This window comes from Myxocyprinus asiaticus, chromosome 19 (genome assembly GCF_019703515.2).
Source record: "Myxocyprinus asiaticus isolate MX2 ecotype Aquarium Trade chromosome 19, UBuf_Myxa_2, whole genome shotgun sequence".
Taxonomy (NCBI): domain Eukaryota; kingdom Metazoa; phylum Chordata; class Actinopteri; order Cypriniformes; family Catostomidae; genus Myxocyprinus; species Myxocyprinus asiaticus.
The window spans coordinates 25,686,052-25,707,275 of NC_059362.1; the positions used below are offsets into that span (position 1 = coordinate 25,686,052).

Here is a 21,224-nt window from a genome sequence, read left to right on the forward strand (position 1 = left end):
CAAAAAAACTAAACAAAAAATGTATCTACTGAATCCCGTCTGGCTAAGTGGGAACATGATCGTGGTCGTGCAAAAACTAGAGTGAACATCGGCAGGGCATTTGATTCCTGGAGGGAACTTCATTCGGTTTTGGGGATCAAAACCAACCCTGAATTGGCATTCTTCTTATTGGACAGGTAAGCTTATATAACTGCAAAGCATGTGAAATATAGTGCCATAAGGATTGATCTGTGTAATTTTAGCTAACTTGATCTTGCCTGCACAGTAACTGTCATAAACAATGTTAATCTGTAATTATTCAGCAAGGTAAACTACAATAATACATTAAATGAATGCTAGACAATGTTCAGGATAATGCAAAAAGCTCCATTTATTAGTGTAATGTAACTTGGTTATACACAAAATTTATACAATCTGTTATTATAAAACAATAACGCATTGATATATCAAAATGACAGTTGTGATGGAATCACATCAATACTGAATTGTGTCAACAAATTTATAATGTACAGTCTATTTTATAAACAGCTACTGTCATCATCCATCAAATTTAGCTAACAGCTATTGATAAAGCAGGCTAGCTAACTAACGCCAACATTGGCTATCGTATGAATGCAGTCAATGTATCATGCAAAGAAAAGTGATTACTTCAAACTATAGTCTCGCATAGTCAGACCTATATCCACACTTTGTTTTAGCCCTGTTCCAGCACTGGAGAGTCAAATATAATATGCAGTCTCAAAGTTTGTAGTAAAACAATCATAACTGTGTAATTTTAATTATGCTACCTCATCTGTCAGCATGATGTCGGTGAATCACGTTCAGTCTCTTTGTACGTTACGTCACTGTTTTGGCCGATGCTCGCTCGTGTCCCTATGGAGTGTGTGCGCGAGCACGAGCAACAGGTAGCTGGCTGCAGTTCACTTAACGGCCACAGGTGTCATTAATAACAAGGGTTTCTAAATCTTACATACTGCACCTTTAAAATACTAACTATTTCAAAAGTATAGTGACAAGACAAAAACAGTATGTGTGTTTACATAATTTTAGTGTGATAAAATCGCTTACTAACCTTTTCTGTGTAAAGTTATAGGCAATTTTACAACTTTGTTGTCATGAAGATGTAATGTCAACAAACCCTAAAATGACTGTAAAAATAACATTTAAACATCCTTACAGCTCAAATAATACACAAGTTTCAACAGAAGAATTAATGTATGTGCTTTTATACAATTATAAGCTTCACATTTCTGACTTTAAAAAACTGGCCCCATTAACTTCCATTGTAAGTGCCTCACTGTAACCCAGATTTTTGTTTTTAAAGAAAAGGAGGGACGAGTCTAAATAATTTTTTGTGGTAATCAACATTATGGCACAAATACTGTCGATTGAGCTTAACTTGTATTGAACCAGGAATATTCCTTTAAGATTCAGAGCAATTCGCTCCTGAATCATTTAGACTGATTTTGACTGATTCCTCAAAAGAATGATTCGCTCATAAATTGGACAACACTAGTGCTTGCAAGCAAGTTTTACTGTACGCAAACAATTTCTAGCCAATGAAATATTTTAGAGTAAAGTGTAACTAGAAAAATGTATATTCCAAATAGAAATATCCATGACTTGTAAGGTTTTAGTAATTTCCATGACTTTTCCAGGTCTGCAAAACACAATTTAAAAATTGCCATACTTTTCAAAATTTTAAATGATATTTCCATGTTTCCTATGGACATGGGAACCCTGCAAGAAATACCCCAGATGAACATAAACTGCAGAAACACTAATTAAAGGCAGCAGAGCTACAGCAAATTACCCCACTCCTCTAGCTGCACAGTGCTAATTTCACCCAATGCCAAAAATGTAATGGTAAAAACCAGTACTTCTGACCTTCCCGCTAACCTCAAAACTAAGCAATAACACCAAGAGAAGCTCTAACCATTGTTACAGGCATTTCAAGCTCAGACTTGCTTGTTTGACCAACCAGAAATGGACTGCAAGTGGATTCTTGGAACAGTGTCCCTGTGACTCCTGAACCTAAAAATCAATGTATCTAATAGCTACATTACTCATTATAAGTCATAAGATATCCTATAATAACCTTCACAAAGTGACTGAGCCAAGATGACACACCCTATAGAGTGGTCTTGAATATTGCAGTAAAATTCATGCAAGATGAGGATGCACTAGTGATATTGCTGCAGTGGATATGGTCAGGTAAAGTGCCACATGGATAAGCTGCTTTTGATATACCTTTTGTAAAGGAAAGCTTGACCATGTGCTATACCTGAGTGCCAGGCCTTCCAGATAAGATGCTGCTGCTGTCCTAGGCCAAACAGCATTCACTTCAATACAATAATACATACATTTCAAGGTTTTGAAAAGTTGTTTTAAAGAGCTTTGAATAAGCCATCTTTACACTACAAACATGCACAGCATATACGCCATGAAAAATAAAAGCATTAACGCAAATGTTTTAATGAACCACAAAAAGGTGGCATAAAAGTATTCACACAGAAATCACAATCTCACACCCACCCACTGAAAAAATTTGAAGTGGGGTTTACTTTTTTAAAAAACAACAACCTAGGAAACAATTTACACACAAAAATTGCAAGTAAATTTCACACCATATTTTTAATTAAAGGCTACACACAATACTTGGTGGCTTTAATGAGAAATTCTCAAGTAAAGATTTACTTTACTTAGATCCAGAGGTGTACACGCAGACGTGAACACGGTGCAAAGCACGTTGACTAACAATCAACAGATCAATTTTTTTTTATCATGAACGGGTCATTTTGAGTAGAAAATTAACTCAAGACTTCACAATTGTTACTACATGTAACAATAAAAGTTAAGTAAAATTTAGTAAAAAGGTTTTTGATACAAGATTATTAAGAAACAAAATCAGAATTAATATTTACTTTTAAGCTAGAGCATTAATTTTTACATTTAAATTGAGTACAAATGTAGAATTTACCTAATATTTTCCAATTTCACGCTAATTCTAATTAAAAACTAAAACTAATTCAATGTAAAGAACTTAATGTTTTTCTACTATATTTACTTGCCAAAATGTAGCCTTCTGTGTTGATTCTTGTGCACGCTGGTCAGATTCAGTCATCTGGTCTCTCAGCCTAACCAGCTGACATGTGCCCCAAACCCCTCTAAAACCAGCCAAAACAAGCCTGACCAGGCTGGGAGACCAGCTAAGACTAGTACACCAGCTGAGTTAGAATTGGAATGCTGCACAAACGCCACCTAAGAGCCACCCTAACCTACACATGGCAGTGTAAAGATGATTTTAGTGAAGCTAATGTTGTATATGATGAAACAAAAAATGATATAACTAAGTACAATATTAAGCAAAAACACCACAGCTTCTCATTGCTTCATTTATGTCATTGTAGCCTTAATATGAAACAGCACACAGAACTGCCAGTATTGACTACACATTAAGCATAGCACACAGAGCCTTCACTGAATGTGTTAAGTAAAAATGGTGAAATGATGTTGCTATGCAAAGAGCCATATAAGGTATACATTATCATGATGGCAAGCTAGTTGTTCAATGGGGCAGCTTAAAGGAACAGCTAGAAATCACTGAAGTGAAATGGGATGGCTGACTGCACAGCGTATTGCAAAGCTGGTCTAGCTGCCTCTGCTTACAGAGCACAAAAGCACACTTTTACCTAGTTCAGCAGCACAGCTAGAAAGAGCTGCACACCACTGAAGAAAAACCTTAGGGAACATGGATTGAACCTTCTGCACCTTGATTTACAACTCTCTGTTGCTGCTCCTTGGCGCTTTAGGAGAAAATATAACAACACCATTGAATCAGAGCTTATATATGTCTATTGAAACTAGCAATAATAACATGTTTTATCTTAATAGTGTTATTTCAAAAATGAAGGTTGATACATCTAACTGGATTATGATTCAGGATGAATGATGGTGGTTGGTTATAGAGATCAGATAAACAGACTTTTCATCAAATGGCCGAAAGACCACAATGGATGTCACGGTTGCCTTTCATCACTATGAACCAGGAAATTCTCATCCAAATCTTACTTTTATGAACTGAACCCTGTGGCAGTGTAAATGACAGTAATGTAAATATAATATAGCATATATATTAAATATATAATATATATGGCAAAAAAGGCAAATCATTGTTAAGTTTTTATTGATCTTCAACAGCAGATCTTCAACAGAGTGCTTCTAATACTAAATAATAGACCTCCGTCCTTACAAAAGAAAAAAGATTTTTGATACAACTCCATAATGCTGTATTTTCACCTGGTACTTTGTCTGCAGTCCCATGAGCAAGCTCTTGAGTCAGCCCAGTCTCTTTTTTTCTAAGTCATTTGTATAAGATTGCAACAAACTGTGCAGAAGTCTGTGTGAATCTGCAAGGGGCTGGGCTGGTGTAGATTGAGTAACCTTTACCCAGAAAAACAGAGAGCCAGAATTTTCCTGTGGTCTAAACTTGTTTTTGCATATAAATGTATATAAATACATCCATACAAAGGATCCAAAAAATAGGATAAGATATATAGAAGATATAAAAAGGTATAAAGATGGGTTTGAAATAACATTAAAAAAAGGATAGTTGTCCTGCAGGAGAACGGAGAAATAGGGAAAGATCAGGGGAAGAGTTGTACAGTAATCATGTTATCATAGATACAGTTTACATACAGTACATGCATAATCACACTCACAAATCACAATACATTTCTTGGCCTCTGACATATACTAACAAATATTAGGATGGAACTGTGTGACAACTGAAAGTAGGTAGAAAAGCTCCATTTAATGAAGTAAATTATATTTTACAATAACAATAAATGGTTGTATTCAAAATACTGTAAACAACTAAAAAGCAATGTTCTTGATTCTAACACATGGTTATCACTGAATGTGCGCTTACATAAATTTTAATTACAATAAATACGACAGGAAAGGCACAATGTCCCTTTGAGGATGTGGGACTGTCGAGAGATAAAGACAATTTCATGAACAGAAGCCTACTGTGTTTTAACACTGTCATACCACATGCATTACACAAAGAAGGCTTGATTACATACACTGTATGGTTGAGGGAGTACTAAAGAATAAAGACTTACCTGCTTGTCGATTTATCTGGGTAAGAAGGTAGTATGTATGCTTGTATGCAGTGTGGCTGTTCCACCTGCCTGCTGTTACTGTGGAGCTGGGGTATTACCTAGAGTCAGGTGTCACATTTCACAGATGCAAAGAGAGCTCAAGAATGCTTATAGTGGTGTGTGTGTGTGTGTGTGTGTTGCTGTGTGCAAAAAAGGATGATTATACTGTATATTTGTTTCTTCATGTACACACATTTTGTAACTTACAAATGATGAAAAACTCACAAATGTCCCTATTAAAACTAGGAATGAACCGATCCGATACCTGGATCGATATCTGCTGTGATATGGATATTTTAAACTGGATCGGATATTGATTTGACGAGCCTGTTTCAAATCCGATACCACTCATGTTAGTAATGGTCATTATTGTTAAGCTCAAGAAAATGACATTAAAGAACCATAAAAGCACAATTAAAGTAGTCCATATTACTCATGCATTTTATTCAGATTCTAGAAATGTGAATCACAAAAGATTAATAAAATGTTTAATAAATAAATATACAGTCTGCATGCGCAGCGCGCTGGTCTGTTGGCACAAACTCAAAGCACAGGTGGGGCTTATGACCCTGATAACACACCTACATCACCAAGACGTCTATTTGATCTGTGTGTTTACATCTGGAAGACGTATTTTTTAGGTTCATCTGCAATACGTCTTTAAGACATTCAGCAGATGTCTTTGAGACATTTATAATTTAGAATGCTTGTAAATCTGATCATTTTAAGATTTGTAGCAGATGTTAATTAGATTGTAATGCTTTCCAGATGAAACACTCTAAAACGGACATCTCTGAGATGTACGTGTGCTACCTGGAGATGTGCTGCTATTTTTTGGCTTTAAAGGGGTCATGGCATACTCTTTTTTTTTTTATTATTATTATTATCTTCCCTGAGGTCCACTTATAATGTTAGTAAAGTTGTTTTTTTGTTTTTTTGTTTGCACCAAACAGTCATAATTTAATCATATATAATAATTTTCCACCCTGTCTCTGGCCCTCTGTCTGAAATGCTCGGTTTTAAGCTATCTGGTCCTTTAAGACTTCAATGTAAACGCCCACTGTTGTGATTGGCTAACACCGTGCAGCCCTTCCAATACAGGCATTTTTTTTTAACGCAATCCAAAGAAATTGAACAAACACCACATAACATTTTAAAACTACATTTCAGGGTTTGCACCTAATGTACACCCAACACATTTCATCTAAATGTATCAAACTGTTCACTCAAGGAGTACCATAAACTGTCAAACTGTCATGACATTTAAAAAACATTAGTGAATGGAACTGGTTACGGTTTTTCTTTCAACAGTCAAACTTTAACTGCCCCATCTTTCAATAATAGTTCCTTTGCAAAGCTTGAATCATATTGTGACTGTTTCACAAGCAATCGACGCTGAAATGTTCTGAATACACAAATGTAATACAATGCACAGTGATGTTGTGTGCTTAAACCAGCTTCAACAGGCCAAATCAGAGATGCTGATCTTCACATTTTACATCTTCCGTGTTTGTTTACACACAGGACTGCATGTGTTTCTCCCAGTCAGTGGCAGCAGCAGAATGAGACGCATTTTTAAAAGTTGCACACGTCCCGCTCTTAAAACGTGGCACACATCACCATAAACACATCAAAACGATGAAAGACTTCCATGTAGACACAGATGGGTGCAAAAACGGTCCAGGACGCCTTCAAAACAGCACAACAGCAAGATAGTGCAGCTTATTGAAACACAATGGGAGATCCTTTTTAGAGTTATAACTTGACACCTCGTCTTTTAAAAGCAGTGCGAGATGTATGATAATGGTCAAAGCCGTGCAAGTTTATGTAGAAAAACATTTAAATCCAGACAGGCACATGAAGGTGTCCTGTGTAAGTCGACTTTGGATGAATCTCCCATGACAGGCCTCCTCTCTCCTCTTCACCTGTGTGACTGACTGAGCACCAATGGGCGGGGCCAAGGGTACAATGACGGAAAAATAGGCATTGCATATGCAGATGTATTTCCATGAAGTTCCACGAATTCCAAACGAGCCGTTTTTGCAGCTTGGTTTAAATAAATGCTCTTTTTCTATTAAGGAGGAAGTTTTCAGTTCTGAAACTTACAGTATGTTTTTATATTACAATGACCTCTTATATGTCAATAGATCAAGGGAACTTTTATTCCTCATGTCATGACCCCTTTAAACATGAACTCCATCTCAGATGTAGATGCTTGATAGTTCAGTTGGCTTGTAACATCCATTGTGAATGACACGAAAACAAAAAATGCAATGAGAGCTTCTTTTCTGCTGAAGACTTTCACTGAAATTACTGCTAATTTTGCTGCTTCATTATCCAGTAGACTAGTTAACAACGTTTTTCTTAATAGGCTACACATTTTTATCTAACTGTTTTTTTAATATATTTTATAAAAAAATAATGTGTAGTTAGAGGTTCGTGTTTCTTTACACATAAATTACCACCCAATAATTTCCACAAAGTGAAGTATAGATCTAAATGGATTAAGGAAAACACTACAGTGGCATCGGATCGGGAATCCCTAATTAAAATTGAATATAGTGTGAAAAAAGATGATATGCTAATTTGTATTGCCATAAAACTTTGGGCACTTAAGCCACACTTATAATTGTTTCTTTAAAAGCCACTAGGTTTGATAATTTGTTATATAATGTAAAGGCATTTATATATTTTTAAGTGCTGCTTATGTGTCCAAATACTTTTTGGGGTCGATGTTGGTTTTGTGTGTTTGCAGGATGTCTTATGTGAGATGTGTTTACACACATGACAGAAAACAATACATGAATGTCTGTATGTGTCCAAGAGAGGAGAAAGTGGGTGATGATGGTGAGGGAGTGTGCTGGTTCATACTGCCGTCTCTGTTACTACTCACATAATGCCACTTTGTTCATCGGCCAGCTTACCAGGGCAGAAAGAACAGACATGCATTGATCATTTCAAACTGCCCAACACACACAAAGACAAGACTGTGACTGTAAGCTTGTTTGTGAATGTATGTGTGTATTGTGTTCAGGAAATTTCAAAAATATAGGTCTCCATTAACTGAATAAAGACTTTTGGTGGATCAATATTGGCAAAAACAGCTACCTGTCACTCATGTGATAGTCTAACTACATAGATGAAAATATGGATTGCCTAGGTAGAGTGAACATCCCTTATGGCTACTCCAATGTAATTACAAATCTCTTTAGGGTAATATGCAGTTTCAAAGGACAAGAACAATTAAGCAGTAAGCATAAACAATTATACCTGTCACTTTTGCTGTCTTCAGCACCACTGAAGGTCATGTTCACTGAGCATTAACATGATGGACTTGTTTATTACTAATAAACAATGAACATGAAATGAAAAGGGGGGGGGGAGGTATTTATAGTAATATATATGCAGCAGAACATTTTTAATTTGTCTTCTTTAGATTCTGAATTCATGACGCTAATGCACTAACACGTTATACGCGGCCATAATATGCGCTGAATACACTCTGTTATTGTAATTTATGATGACACTGATACAACTGCAAAGATGGGTGTATAAAACAGTAATTTTAGGCAAAATACAGACAAAAGAATGGTGATAGGCATATCTTACTTTGGGCAGATGTGTGAATGGCTTTTGCTGCAGATGGCACATGAGTGAATGGCACTTGAGAATATTTGAGTAGATGACAAATAGTCTTACATCCCGATGTGTTCACATTGAATATTGACTGACAAATGTAAACAAAGTAGAAGGTGGAGCTTCAGGTCACACCTACCAATGACGTGGAACAATGGCAGCAAGGTGTTTAGCAGTCAGTTATAGTCAGAATTTTTCCTAAAAGTTCACCCAGACGAGCTGTTACGAACATGGAAACAAATGCAAAAACACCTTCTTTTTTGCCCGATTTAGTTCTAAATGACATCATACCCATTCGTTCTTTGATTTCGTATGAAGTATATCTGGACCTTAACTGGGAAACCTATCCGGAAACAGTCATTATTCCAATGCCCCATTGGCAAAGAAATTACAAGCTGTGGCTTTAACCATGATATTTCCAACCATTTGTGTTCTGTTCTAAAAAGAAAGTTTATCTCACTGGTATTTCTAGTACTGTAACAGTGTTAAAATAAGATTAAAAATCTATTGCACTAGAAGGCTGAGTGTTCCTTGGATGTGGTAAACTTCAAAGACTGTGGTGACTCTGTGGCCTCACACTGGCAGCAAATACTGGCATTTAATAAAAACTCCCACAGAACAGACACAGAAAGGAATCATGGTGGAACAGATTCAATCTAAAACATTATATTTCAAGATCTGTAGGAGAAACATATCAAGGCAAGCAGCCCACTTCAGTAAAGCACATTTCCCCAGTAAAAAGTGCACAAAATGAATTCACTGAGCTCAACTTTTGTAGTCTTAAATTTGATTTTGTTGAAAATTTGATTTCTAGTCAGTCATTAACCAATTCTCACAACAAGGCCAACAAAAGTTTTCTTTCTTTCTTTCTTTCGCACGCTCCCACTAAACTCAGCAAGTGCTCAACGTGCTGCTGCAGCTGCACGTGAGAGAAAGGGATAGAGAGTGGATTTACTCGTGCATTTTTGGAATAAAAGTTTGATAGAAAAACAAGTTTATTGATTTGATTTGTTCATCTATATCTATTGTTTTAATAATTCGCAGCAGCACTGTAAAGTGAATAAAAGTGTGCGGGAGTTTCCCGCATTATAAACGTGGAACTTGCGGGAATTTCAATTTTTTCCCCCTCTTGTCATATACTGCAAGGCGGCTCAAATCAAAGGTCACCATGGGCAAACTTTGGCCCACAGGCCCCAGTTTGGGCATCTCTGCCCTAGAGTGTTTGCATGAACTAAAGGTAAACACTGACCATGTTTACATGCACTTGAGAAAATTGTTTATTCCAGGGTTTTTGTAGAAAGCGGTGTTCTGAAACTTCATGTAAACAAGAATGGTGCTTTCCTTACACTGTTTAAGGGATCAAGAGAAAGCGGTTTAACATACCCAGGTTTCTCCCAGAAAACACGGCTTATGTGGTCATGTAAACGCATAAGCGGTATTATTACAGGTTTTTGAATAGTGCGCATGTGCATGAACAGACAGGATAACAAAACGTCATAGGATGGAGCCCAACAACGTGTCAAAAAAACGGGAAGTATTCAACATTTCTGGGAGTATAGTGGGAAAAGCACATACACTATAAACTATACCCATTTATACACACCAGTGTAAAATACTGATGGTCCCTCACGTTCACATATATGAGCTGGTACATTGGGGTAATCCCAGAGTTTTACATAAGAGGAAATCCCACTATTGCAGCGCCAATCCGCTGCAGTTTGCGGTAGAAAGTTAAGGATACAAACACAGCAACAACTCAGGAATATCTAGAAATAAAGTAAAGCAATGAAGAATAAAATAGTGAAGTCTTCCTCGGATATCATGTTTGTTATTTACACAAACGTTGAGGGGAAATAATGTTGCTGTGGAGAAAGCTGCTTACTGACCGAGATGCATGTTAACGGGAGTAAAGAGTATGCCGCTTACACAGTGCATGTAAAAGGGAACACTACTTTCTCGCAATATGCCACTTTCTGGTGTTCATGTAAACGTAGTCACTGTCAGCAAGGCATGATACATCAGTGGTAATTGAATGGTAATGGTGTCAACTTGGCTGTGAGAAAACATTTTCGTGTTGCACAAGCAACATGCTATGCTTGGGTTATGGTCCCGTGGAAACCAGGAAGTAATCGCGTTCACACAAACAATGTTGATTAATTTGATACCAATGGTGGTAATTTTTTTACTCCACTAACTTTAAGGTTTAGGGTTGGGGTTTGGGGGTACAGTTAATAAAATATGCATTCCTGTTGACTGAATTATAACATTTTACAACTAAAAATACGATTTTGGCGCCACTCTGTGGATATTTCATTCGGAAACTGCAGTTCACATATGTCCATACATTTAACAACACTTACAGCTTTGGACACTGGGGGCAGTGATTCGAAAATGGGTAAGAACAGACTGATTTCAGCAGCAAAACTTTCAACCTGCTGTTGCTGAATTCACAGTGTGATCAGTCTTGTGCTGGTGTTTCATGCTTATAAACCGGCAACACTTTCTTTGTCAACCAGCTTCACTTCACAAGTGCTTGTAAACAGCCTGGCTTCAGGTTCATCAGCTACACCAGCCCCAAACCAGTATTATTAAGCAGCTTTTCCTAGCATAAATATTAATGCTGGTCTAAGCAGAAATTTTTTAGCAGGGTTGCCATTGTATTACTATCCGATGTCAAAGATATGTGTACTCAAGGACCAACCTGTGTTTTGGTTATGGATTTTCTGTACAACATGACTTTATGGTTTCTGTGAAATTAGATGCTATATTTTTACAATTTTTACAATTATTTATAGCATCATTGTATAATAGTGCTGTGTTAGCAGAGAGAGACTAAAATGTCTTACTTACAGTACCAACTTGCTGATTAAAATGAGAGGAGAAATTGGGTTGAACCAGGTACTGTAATTACAGTGTGTTCCCTAACAGACATACATTTGTTATGTCTCTAGTTGCTGTCTCTCTCTCTCTCTCACTCCCTCTTTCAAACACACCCAAAATGTCCTTCTCTAACTCAGTACAAACAGTTGTACATACAGCCTTTTTTGTGTGCGTCTCAGAGAAACACAGTCGGCAGTCTCACTTACTCCTCTTTTCTTAGTCCTAAATCTTTAAAAGCATTTCTCCCTCTTTTCATACAAACTGCTACTGCAGTATCATTGTTGATAGTGGTCTGCACTGATTGTGTTTGGCTACTGAAGATCTGCATCAATGATTTGAAAGGTATCATTCTGCCTTATCTATTTTTAGTTTGTGTGTGTGTGCCCTGCTTCACTATTTATCACAAAAGCCTTAGTAAAAGCAATAACCATTCAGATGAATTATTAAACATTCATAAATAATTAATTATGAAATATTAATAATTCTTGTAGTATTTGAGTTTGTTGCAAAAACGTAAAAATATAAAATACCAGCATACTGTGCAACATCTTTGTGTTTGCACTAAATGAATGTACATAAAATAAACACATAAAGGCCTTGTTTACACTAATGAGGACACAAAACCAACTGAACTCTGACCTCAACTGCATGTGAATCACCACTTGCCCCAGACTAATGGACTGACCTATATGTCAGAGTGTTCTAGTGTAAAGGCAGCATTTGCCCAGTTTCCATACATACACTCAATCAGTGCCATATTGCTAAGTGAATGTAATTTTCTCAGTCAGTAGATAGTATCTAAGTTCTACTTAGATTGCCTTTAATATCCCTCACCATTCAGTGAAAACATACAGTATGGCCACATTTTATTTAATGTGCTATTCTTAAGTGTACATCTCTGCTCATAAAAGATCTTAGAGATTTTATCATTTTCTAATTATACAAATGTACAGCTCGTGTTACCTTATACTGTATATAAGGTTTGTGTTTTCAGTGGCTATTTATACAATGTTTAATAGTGCCTATCTACATACAGAATGTCTATGAATGTGTATACACTATCTATTTGAATATCTGCAGCCTAGGGCAATATGAATTCCCCTAGTGATCAGTGGTGGAGTATATATTTGTATTATCTGTCTGTGTCATAATAACAGACCAGAGAGCAACGTTATACCACGTTTTAGGGACAATGGCATATTTATCACATCAAATCTGTGAGTATAATAAAGTGGGATTAATTGTGATGGAAAATAACATACTTCTAGTCCAGCATGCTTAAGGCACACCCATTGCTCTGTGTAACCTTATTCAGATTATGCTGTGGGATCGTCTGTCTCACCAACAAAAGCATAAACACTCAGGTCAAACACACAGGGTCTTTCCCCTTCACTGGTCATCTTGTATTGATGCAGTACTTTTTATGGATTAATATTAATGGGCCTTTTCATGAATTATTTATGGTGGGAGTAAGCCTCAGGAAAAGTCTCTCTGGTTTCCTCTACTAGAATGCACAAACCTCCAGGGTGTTTCAGGGAAACATGCCCCCAAATCGAGGTCGGTAGTGGGAACTTCTGGGGCTGTTTCCAGTTTTGAAAATGGACATTTTTAGCCTTCAAATGGCAAGCCTGAGGATGTACAACTGAATGAGCAGTGTTTCTTGTGCTATTTTTAAGAGGACAGAACCCAATGTATGTTGTCAAATTTTTCTCTTATTAATTTTCTCTTATTGATCTATTACACTTTAAATACTATCTCAAATTGTAATTGTTTTTTATATTTATTTTATTTTTTTATTGGACTTAAGTTTAATTTTTACTATTCTTACTAGTTTTAATTAAGTTATCGTTACTCTCCAAACCCTAAAAACATGTAATTTGTCCTAATTAAACAGTACTTTTTGGAATCATAACTCAAAAATATACATTCTTTAAACTTTGACTTAGAGTACAACTAACTCAAAATTATTAAGTAAAAAATTCCAGATGTGTGCAATATCTACTGTGCTTGAATAAATTATGTATGTTTGATCAAAACAAGGGATGATTATTGTTGTTGTTTTGTTGTAGCTGGTTGATAGTTGTGGTTTGTGTGAAGTCACCATTAGGGTGAGTAGTGTTACCTCTGATGAACTTGGAGCCTGTAACTTTTAGGCCATTTTTCTTTACTCAGTTGTAATTTACTAAAGTGCAGATTTATGTGCACTACGAAGTACTGTGGAGAATCCAATGTGATGAATGGAGATCCCAGTCATAATTTACCTTACACTGTAAAATATATTATAAAAACAATGATACTTTAATCACACATTAGTTAAGTTTACTTGTAACTAGTTAACATTACTCATAAAAATTAAGTTCAGTTTACTTGAGTCAAATGAGTACTTAAAAAAAGCATGCAAACCGATTGCTTTAAAAAATCTAAGTAAGGTCAGCTAATTAGATTTTATAGTGTGATATGTTATGGTTGTCACCTTTAATGTGCGATTCAAATTTTTCATTAAGGATTCATGACCTTACATTTACATGATGATTTATTAACTGAGTTTTCATGAGGAATAATAAAAGGATTTGGGAGCTTATAATTAGCCTAATGTTTTTGTGCTTTGGTCAAATTTGATTTGGTCAAACATTTTAGAAGCCTAAGACCCAAGAAATTCAGAATGATGGTGGTGTGCTTCAGGTCACATGTTTCTATGAAATAAACACAACATAATTAAAGCTGAGAAGTACATGTATGTCTCTACATCTACTAAAAATCCATCCAAATTATATAACACAAATTCATGTGTTATATGAAGTGGACCGTGAGAGGAAATCACAACCTTATATTAAATAGTATAGTAAATGTAGGGGTTTTCTGCATGCTATTAGTAATTGGTGTTACCATTTTTACATCACATCCTCAATATTTGAGTATTGATAGATGCGCAATAAACAACTCAATGCATGCAGGATCACCATATATCAGTTTAGGGTGTTTATATAGTGGATCTTGGAATCAAATACAGACAAAGAAACACATTTCCGTAATTTAATGTACAGTTATGCATTACATCATCGTTACGTCATGGTGAAAGAAGAATTGGGCCAGACGCTGTCAATAAAAAATAAATAAATAAAAAACACTGGTATTCTGATTATAAACCTATATCTTGTATGTAATAAGCCTATTAGTGCGATATTAAAGCGTTTCGTTATTTCTATTTGACTTATCTGTGTATAGAGTGTTCAGTCATGTCCTTTGTAGGACCGGGCAATTCTATCGATAACATATATGGCCACAAAAGCATGCATTATGGCAGGTATGCATCGTGAGAGAAAATGACACCATTGCTTCAGGGCACCATCAATTGCCTGCACCAGTTACCATAAGCATATTATGAATGCCCGGCGATTTATGATGTATTCATAATTCAAATGTTCAACGATTTGCAGACATCCCCGAGAAATTCATACCTTCGCTTAATCAAAACTACTGTCATTCATAAATAAGCTAATAAAAGGTAAGATGTGGAGGGGGTAGAACAGACCAGGCGTATTCTCAAGAATGATGTGATGATGTCAAGGTATCGACGGCGTTTTCTACTGAATGACAATTTCTAGCATGCATTTCAACGCGAAAACAGCGTTGAACATACAGCGTTCATGCCCCCCCAGCTGCGCACACATCTGTGAAGAATGGTAGATTTTGGGAGATGAGCTACACGACAAGGTCAGTATCACTGACAAAGCTATGCAGTTTAAACAAATGTATGATAGTCTGCAGAAATCTCCTACCTCTCCCTTGTATGACACAGCACAACGATTAGTTCCTATGCTTCCTTTATTGTGTCTCGCGGCACTCGGTTATCTCCCATTCAAGTCGCAGCACGCGAGCTGACCTCTTTGTGTATGTGTGTGTGTGTGTGTGTAGGTGTATGTGTGTGTGTGTGTGTTGCTGATGCTGCGAGTGCTCGCCCTCCACCACGAGACAGATCCGTACGCATTCAGTGCGCGCGGAGGCGCTGCTTTCACAGCTGCACGTGAAACACGAGGGTGTGGCAGAGGCCGTTCACACAATAAAAACAGCTAGCATCCTTCCCTTACATTTCGGTTTCTAAACCCAGGAAGTTTTTTACCCTGCAGGACACACAATCTTAAGTATTCACAGAGATTAATTAGTGAACGATCTCTTTGTCCAAGCGCCGACAATTGTGGGCCGAAAGGAAACTGCTGAACTACTCTCCAAACAGAACATTAGCCTCAACTGCCTGTCACAAGAGTGCTGAATACCACTTAGATAAATATTTTAATGTATTGTTAATTTTATGAATAAAAAATATATATATCCCAGATTTGTATGACTTTCTTTTTTCTGCTGAACACAAATGGAAATTTTTAGAAGAATATTTCACCTCTGTAGGTCAATACAATGCAAGTTAATAGTGGCCAGAACTTTGAAGGTCCAGAAAGCACATATTGGCAGCATAAAAGTAATCTATACGACTCTAGTGATTAAATCTATGTCTTTAGAAGGGATATGATAGGTGTGGGTGAAAATTTTATCAATATTTAAGTCCTTTTTTACTATAAATCTATAGTAAAATAAATTTATAGTAAAAAAGGATTTAAATATTGATCTGTTTCTCACCCAAAGTGATTGCATCACTTTAGAAGACATATATTAAACCACTGGAGTCATATGGATTACTATTATGCTGCCAATATCTGCTTTTTGGAGCTGGAAAGTTCTGGCCACCATTCACTTGCATTGTATGACCTACAGAGCTGAAATATTTTTTAAAAATGTCAGTTTGTTATCAGAAGAAAGAAAGTCAAACACATCTTGGATGACATGAGAGTGATTAAACAATGAGAGAATTTTCATTTTTGGGTGAAGTGTCCCTTTAAATATACACATACACTTAATCCCTTGATTAAAATAATGTAATCATTTTAAAACCGTTATTTTGTTAAAAGAAAAAATGCTATTGAACAAATATTGGTAACATTTTACAAGAAGGTTTCATCTGTTAACATAAGTTAACAACATTAATTAACATGACCTAACAATGAACAATACTTTTACAGCATTTATTAATCTTGCTAATTTCAACATATTGTAATACATTCTTTAAATCAAAAGTTGTATTTGTTAACGTTAGTTAGTTAATGCACTATTAACTAACATGAACTAACAAAAGGCAATTGTATTTTTTATTACCTAACATTAACAAAGATTTATAAATGCTGTAAAAATATATATTGTTCATTGTTATTTTATGATACCTAATGTATTAACTAATTTTAACGAATGGAACCTTATTGTAAAGAGTTTCCCAGAGTTATATTTGTGACTTTACTCTTTGCTCCTATCTCATCTCGTCTCACTCTGCTGTGTTTCATCCAATGTCCAATAGATGGCGCTGTTTCATTGACTCGAGTTTCAGCACGACTGGTCTTTCTTTCACTTCGGCGCCATTTTCAAACAGTGTACCGCCACCGGAAGACCGTGCATCCATCGCGGGGAGGGGAGGAAATCTGCATTAGACACTGATGATTAGCAAACCTCAAGGCAGTTTCACACTATGGTAGCACTGAGAAGTACCCAAATCACAACAAGCAGACAGATCCCTCTTGATGAGTTGCTACAGTTAGCGTTGCAGAATGAAGACTGAGGCAAATACAGCAAACTGCCCTCTGACGACAGGCTGAAAGTTTGCTAAGAGACAGTAGATAAACAAACACAAGCGTCCAAGTAAGTATAATTTTTTAATTTTATGAATTTATTTTAGATTGCTTGCTTAAACTCTATGGCTATGTCTAAAATACTAGAAAGCTGATTGCATAGACAGCAGTCGAACGTTCGTAACGCGCAAATTGCCCAAAAATGCTGTCTAGGTTGGCAACTCACTAGGTTTTGGGAAACAACCTTTCAATTTCTGTTCAAGTCTGTTTAATGAGAGTGGTATAAAGCCAGCAAGAACGTTGAACGTTTTCATATTTGATAAAGCCTTTGTAAAATCTGTGACGAGAGTCGGTTGTTGACATTTGTTCATTGTTTTGCATATATAGCGGAGTGTTTACTTGTGTCGAAAATGACTACCAGCGCAGAGCGGAAGTTCATCAATCTGCGGAAGCGTTTGGATCAGCTGGGCTACAGACAGCCGCTGGCCATTGAATGCCTGCCATTGGTCGAGAAACTGTTCAGGTGAAAATTACATGATATGAATGTGCTATATTAATTATCAAGTGTTATTCATAGTCTAGTATACCGTATATTATCTGTATATTATCTAATATTAGTCATGTCATTTTTATTTGTATAGCGCTTTTCACAACACACATCGTTTCAAAGCAACTTTACAGGAAATCATGCCTAAAAAAAAAGAAACTGTAATATCTGGAATGTTTTACAGTGGTCATTGTGTAGTTTGTGTATTATATGCCTAGATCCTCAAATGTGTGCATCACAGTGAAACATCATATAAATTGTGTAAATTATTATATGAAACTTGACAAAAGCAAATTATTCTCACTGTGATTGAAAACCTGGAAAAAATTATGGAATTTCAAAACTATAATTTCCAGGCCTGGAAAAAGTTTTAATTCATGGACAATTCTATAATTAACCCTTATATTTTGTTCCGGTCAAAACCGACCCTTTTTTTCTTCTTCTTTTTTTCTGAAAACTATAGTTTATTTCATCAGTTGGAATAAAATGCCATGACTTTGTTCACACAGGGCATCTGAAGAGAACATTTTTGAGAGAATTTTCATAACATTTTATTGGTTTTGTTTCACCTGTGGTGTTCCCAGTCTAAAGTGACCAGCCATTAAAAATACAGAAATGTTTAGTGTTCAGGAGCATCCTAATCCTTTAGATGAGCACATATCTGGAAGTGTGTTTGCACAAACAAAGTCCTCATCCATGTGCGCGCACACTGTCACACACACAATATGTGTTGAGCACCCTTTTGTGCATCGTCTTTCCAAATTCCATGTACACTCTTCGACAGGGGCAGACAGGGAAGAAAATTCAGCCTGGGATTTTACATAGAAACTGGCCCAAAAGTTGTTGGGGGTGGGTTGCTGTCCTTTTCTGCATATCACAGAGCCGTTTTGTGGCGTGTTCTGCATAATGCTGCGGCCCCATTTCATAGCCGGCCCACCGGGAAAAGTCCCGGATCTCCCAATGGCCAGTCCACCACTGCTCTTCGAGGAATATTTCAGGATCTACTTATCATATTATGTTGTGTTTGGGCTTGCTTGAATCGGGATAGTCTACTGTAAGTTACGATATGTCATTGTCTATGGTTTATGTATGTTTCAGAAAGTAATAAGGAAAAACTTGACAAAAAGACACTCCTGTTTATTATGTTTATGTGTCTCAGTGGGAATTTCATACACACACTGCAGTTTGGTCTCTGAGTGAAACAAATTTGCTCATTGCATTCAACTAATGGAGACTTTTCCAACGATATATAACACATGACTATCTCATGTTCTCTTATTATAATTGCTGTGATAACAAATTGGCATATTATGAGAACAAAACAGGTCTTATTTTTCAGCAAATTAAAATGCATTATTTAAGTATTGGTAGGATCAGCTATATGCATTGTAAAGTCCAGATTCTAAAATTACACCTATTTGTTTTAGATCAAGCAAGTGGTTATAAATTTATTACATTATTATTATTATTATTATTATTATTCTGCAGGGAGTGCCCCCCACTAGCCCGGTATAAGCTCAGTTCAATGAATCCTTCTATCAATATATATATATATATATATATATATATATATATATATATATATATATATACAGGTGCATCTCAATAAATTAGAATGTCGTGGAAAAGTTCATTTATTTCAGTAATTCAACTCAAATTGTGAAACTCGTGTATTAAATTCAATGCACACAGACTGAAGTAGTTTAAGTCTTTGGTTCTTTTAATTGTGATGATTTTGGCTCACATTTAACAAAAACCCACCAATTCACTATCTCAAAAAATTAGAATACATCATAAGACCAATAAAAAAACATTTTTAGTGAATTGTTGGTCTTCTGGAAAGTATGTTCATTTACTGTATATGTACTCAATACTTGGTAGGGGCTCCTTTTGCTTTAATTACTGCCTCAATTCGGCGTGGCATGGAGGTGATCAGTTTGTGGCACTGCCAAGGTGGTATGGAAGCCCAGGTTTCTTTGACAGTGGCCTTCAGCTCATCTGCATTTTTTGGTCTCTTGTTTCTCATTTTCCTCTTGACAATACCCCATAGATTCTCTATGGGGTTCAGGTCTGGTGAGTTTACTGGCCAGTCAAGCACACCAACACCATGGTCATTTAACCAACTTTTGGTGCTTTTGGCAGTGTGGGCAGGTGCCAAATCCTGCTGGAAAATGAAATCAGCATCTTTAAAAAGCTGGTCAGCAGAAGGAAGCATGAAGTGCTCCAAAATTTCTTGGTAAACGGGTGCAGTGACTTTGGTTTTCAAAAAACACAATGGACCAACACCAGCAGATGACATTGCACCCCAAATCATCACAGACTGTGGAAACTTAACACTGGACTTCAAGCAACTTGGGCTATGAGCTTCTCCACCCTTCCTCCAGACTCTATGACCTTGGTTTCCAAATGAAATACAAAACTTGCTCTCATCTGAAAAGAGGACTTTGGACCACTGGGCAACAGTCCAGTTCTTCTTCTCCTTAGCCCAGGTAAGACGCCTCTGATGTTGTCTGTGGTTCAGGAGTGGCTTAACAAGAGGAATACGACAACTGTAGCCAAATTCTTTGACATGTCTGTGTGTGGTGGCTCTTGATGCCTTGACCCCAGCCTCAGTCCATTCCTTGTGAAGTTCACCCAAATTCTTGAATCGATTTTGCTTGACAATCCTCATAAGGCTGCGGTTTTCTCGGTTGGTTGTGCATCTTTTTCTTCCACACTTTTTCCTTCCACTCAACTTTCTGTTAACATGCTTGGATACAGCACTCTGTGAACAGCCAGCTTCTTTGGCAATGAATGTTTGTGGCTTACCCTCCTTGTGAAGGGTGTCAATGATTGTCTTCTGGACAACTGTCAGATCAGCAGATTGTGTAGCCTAGTGAACCAAACTGAGAGACCATTTTGAAGGCTCAGGAAACCTTTGCAGGTGTTTTGAGTTGATTAGCTGATTGGCATGTCACCATATTCTAATTTTTTGAGATAGTGAATTGGTGGGTTTTTGTTAAATGTGAGCCAAAATCATCACAATTAAAAGAACCAAAGACTTAAACTACTTCAGTCTGTGTGCATTGAATTTATTTAATACACGAGTTTCACAATTTGAGTTGAATTACTGAAATAAATGAACTTTTCCACGACATTCTAATTTATTGAGATGCACCTGTATATAATATATATAATGTTCAAAAAAGAAAGAAGTTGACAAAAAGACCTAATGCAATATCTTGGGATAATATATGCATTATGAGAGATTTATTAACAATCTTAGTGGGCCGGTCATTTTTTGACTGAGAACACAAAAGGTGTTAGCACACAAACACAACACAAGAT

At 36.5% G+C, this 21,224-nt stretch overlaps 2 protein-coding genes across 2 annotated transcripts in view; one reads left to right on the forward strand and one right to left on the reverse strand.

The window, feature by feature from the left end:
• LOC127410237 (capping protein inhibiting regulator of actin dynamics-like) overlaps positions 1–15,596 on the reverse strand; it is a 36,619-nt gene extending 21,023 nt beyond the window's left edge. Inside the window, exon 1 of the mRNA XM_051645394.1 lies at positions 15,461–15,596. The gene's annotated coding sequence lies outside the window, so the exon portion shown is untranslated. The remainder of the gene's footprint in view (positions 1–15,460) is intronic.
• A 1,546-nt stretch (positions 15,597–17,142) lies between these two features.
• LOC127456712 (centrosomal protein of 135 kDa) overlaps positions 17,143–21,224 on the forward strand; it is a 40,324-nt gene continuing 36,242 nt past the window's right edge. The window contains exons 1-2 of the mRNA XM_051725224.1: positions 17,143–17,420; positions 17,738–17,873. Of these exons, the coding sequence (XP_051581184.1) occupies positions 17,761–17,873 (113 nt within the window). The 5' untranslated portion in view covers positions 17,143–17,420; positions 17,738–17,760. The remainder of the gene's footprint in view (positions 17,421–17,737; positions 17,874–21,224) is intronic.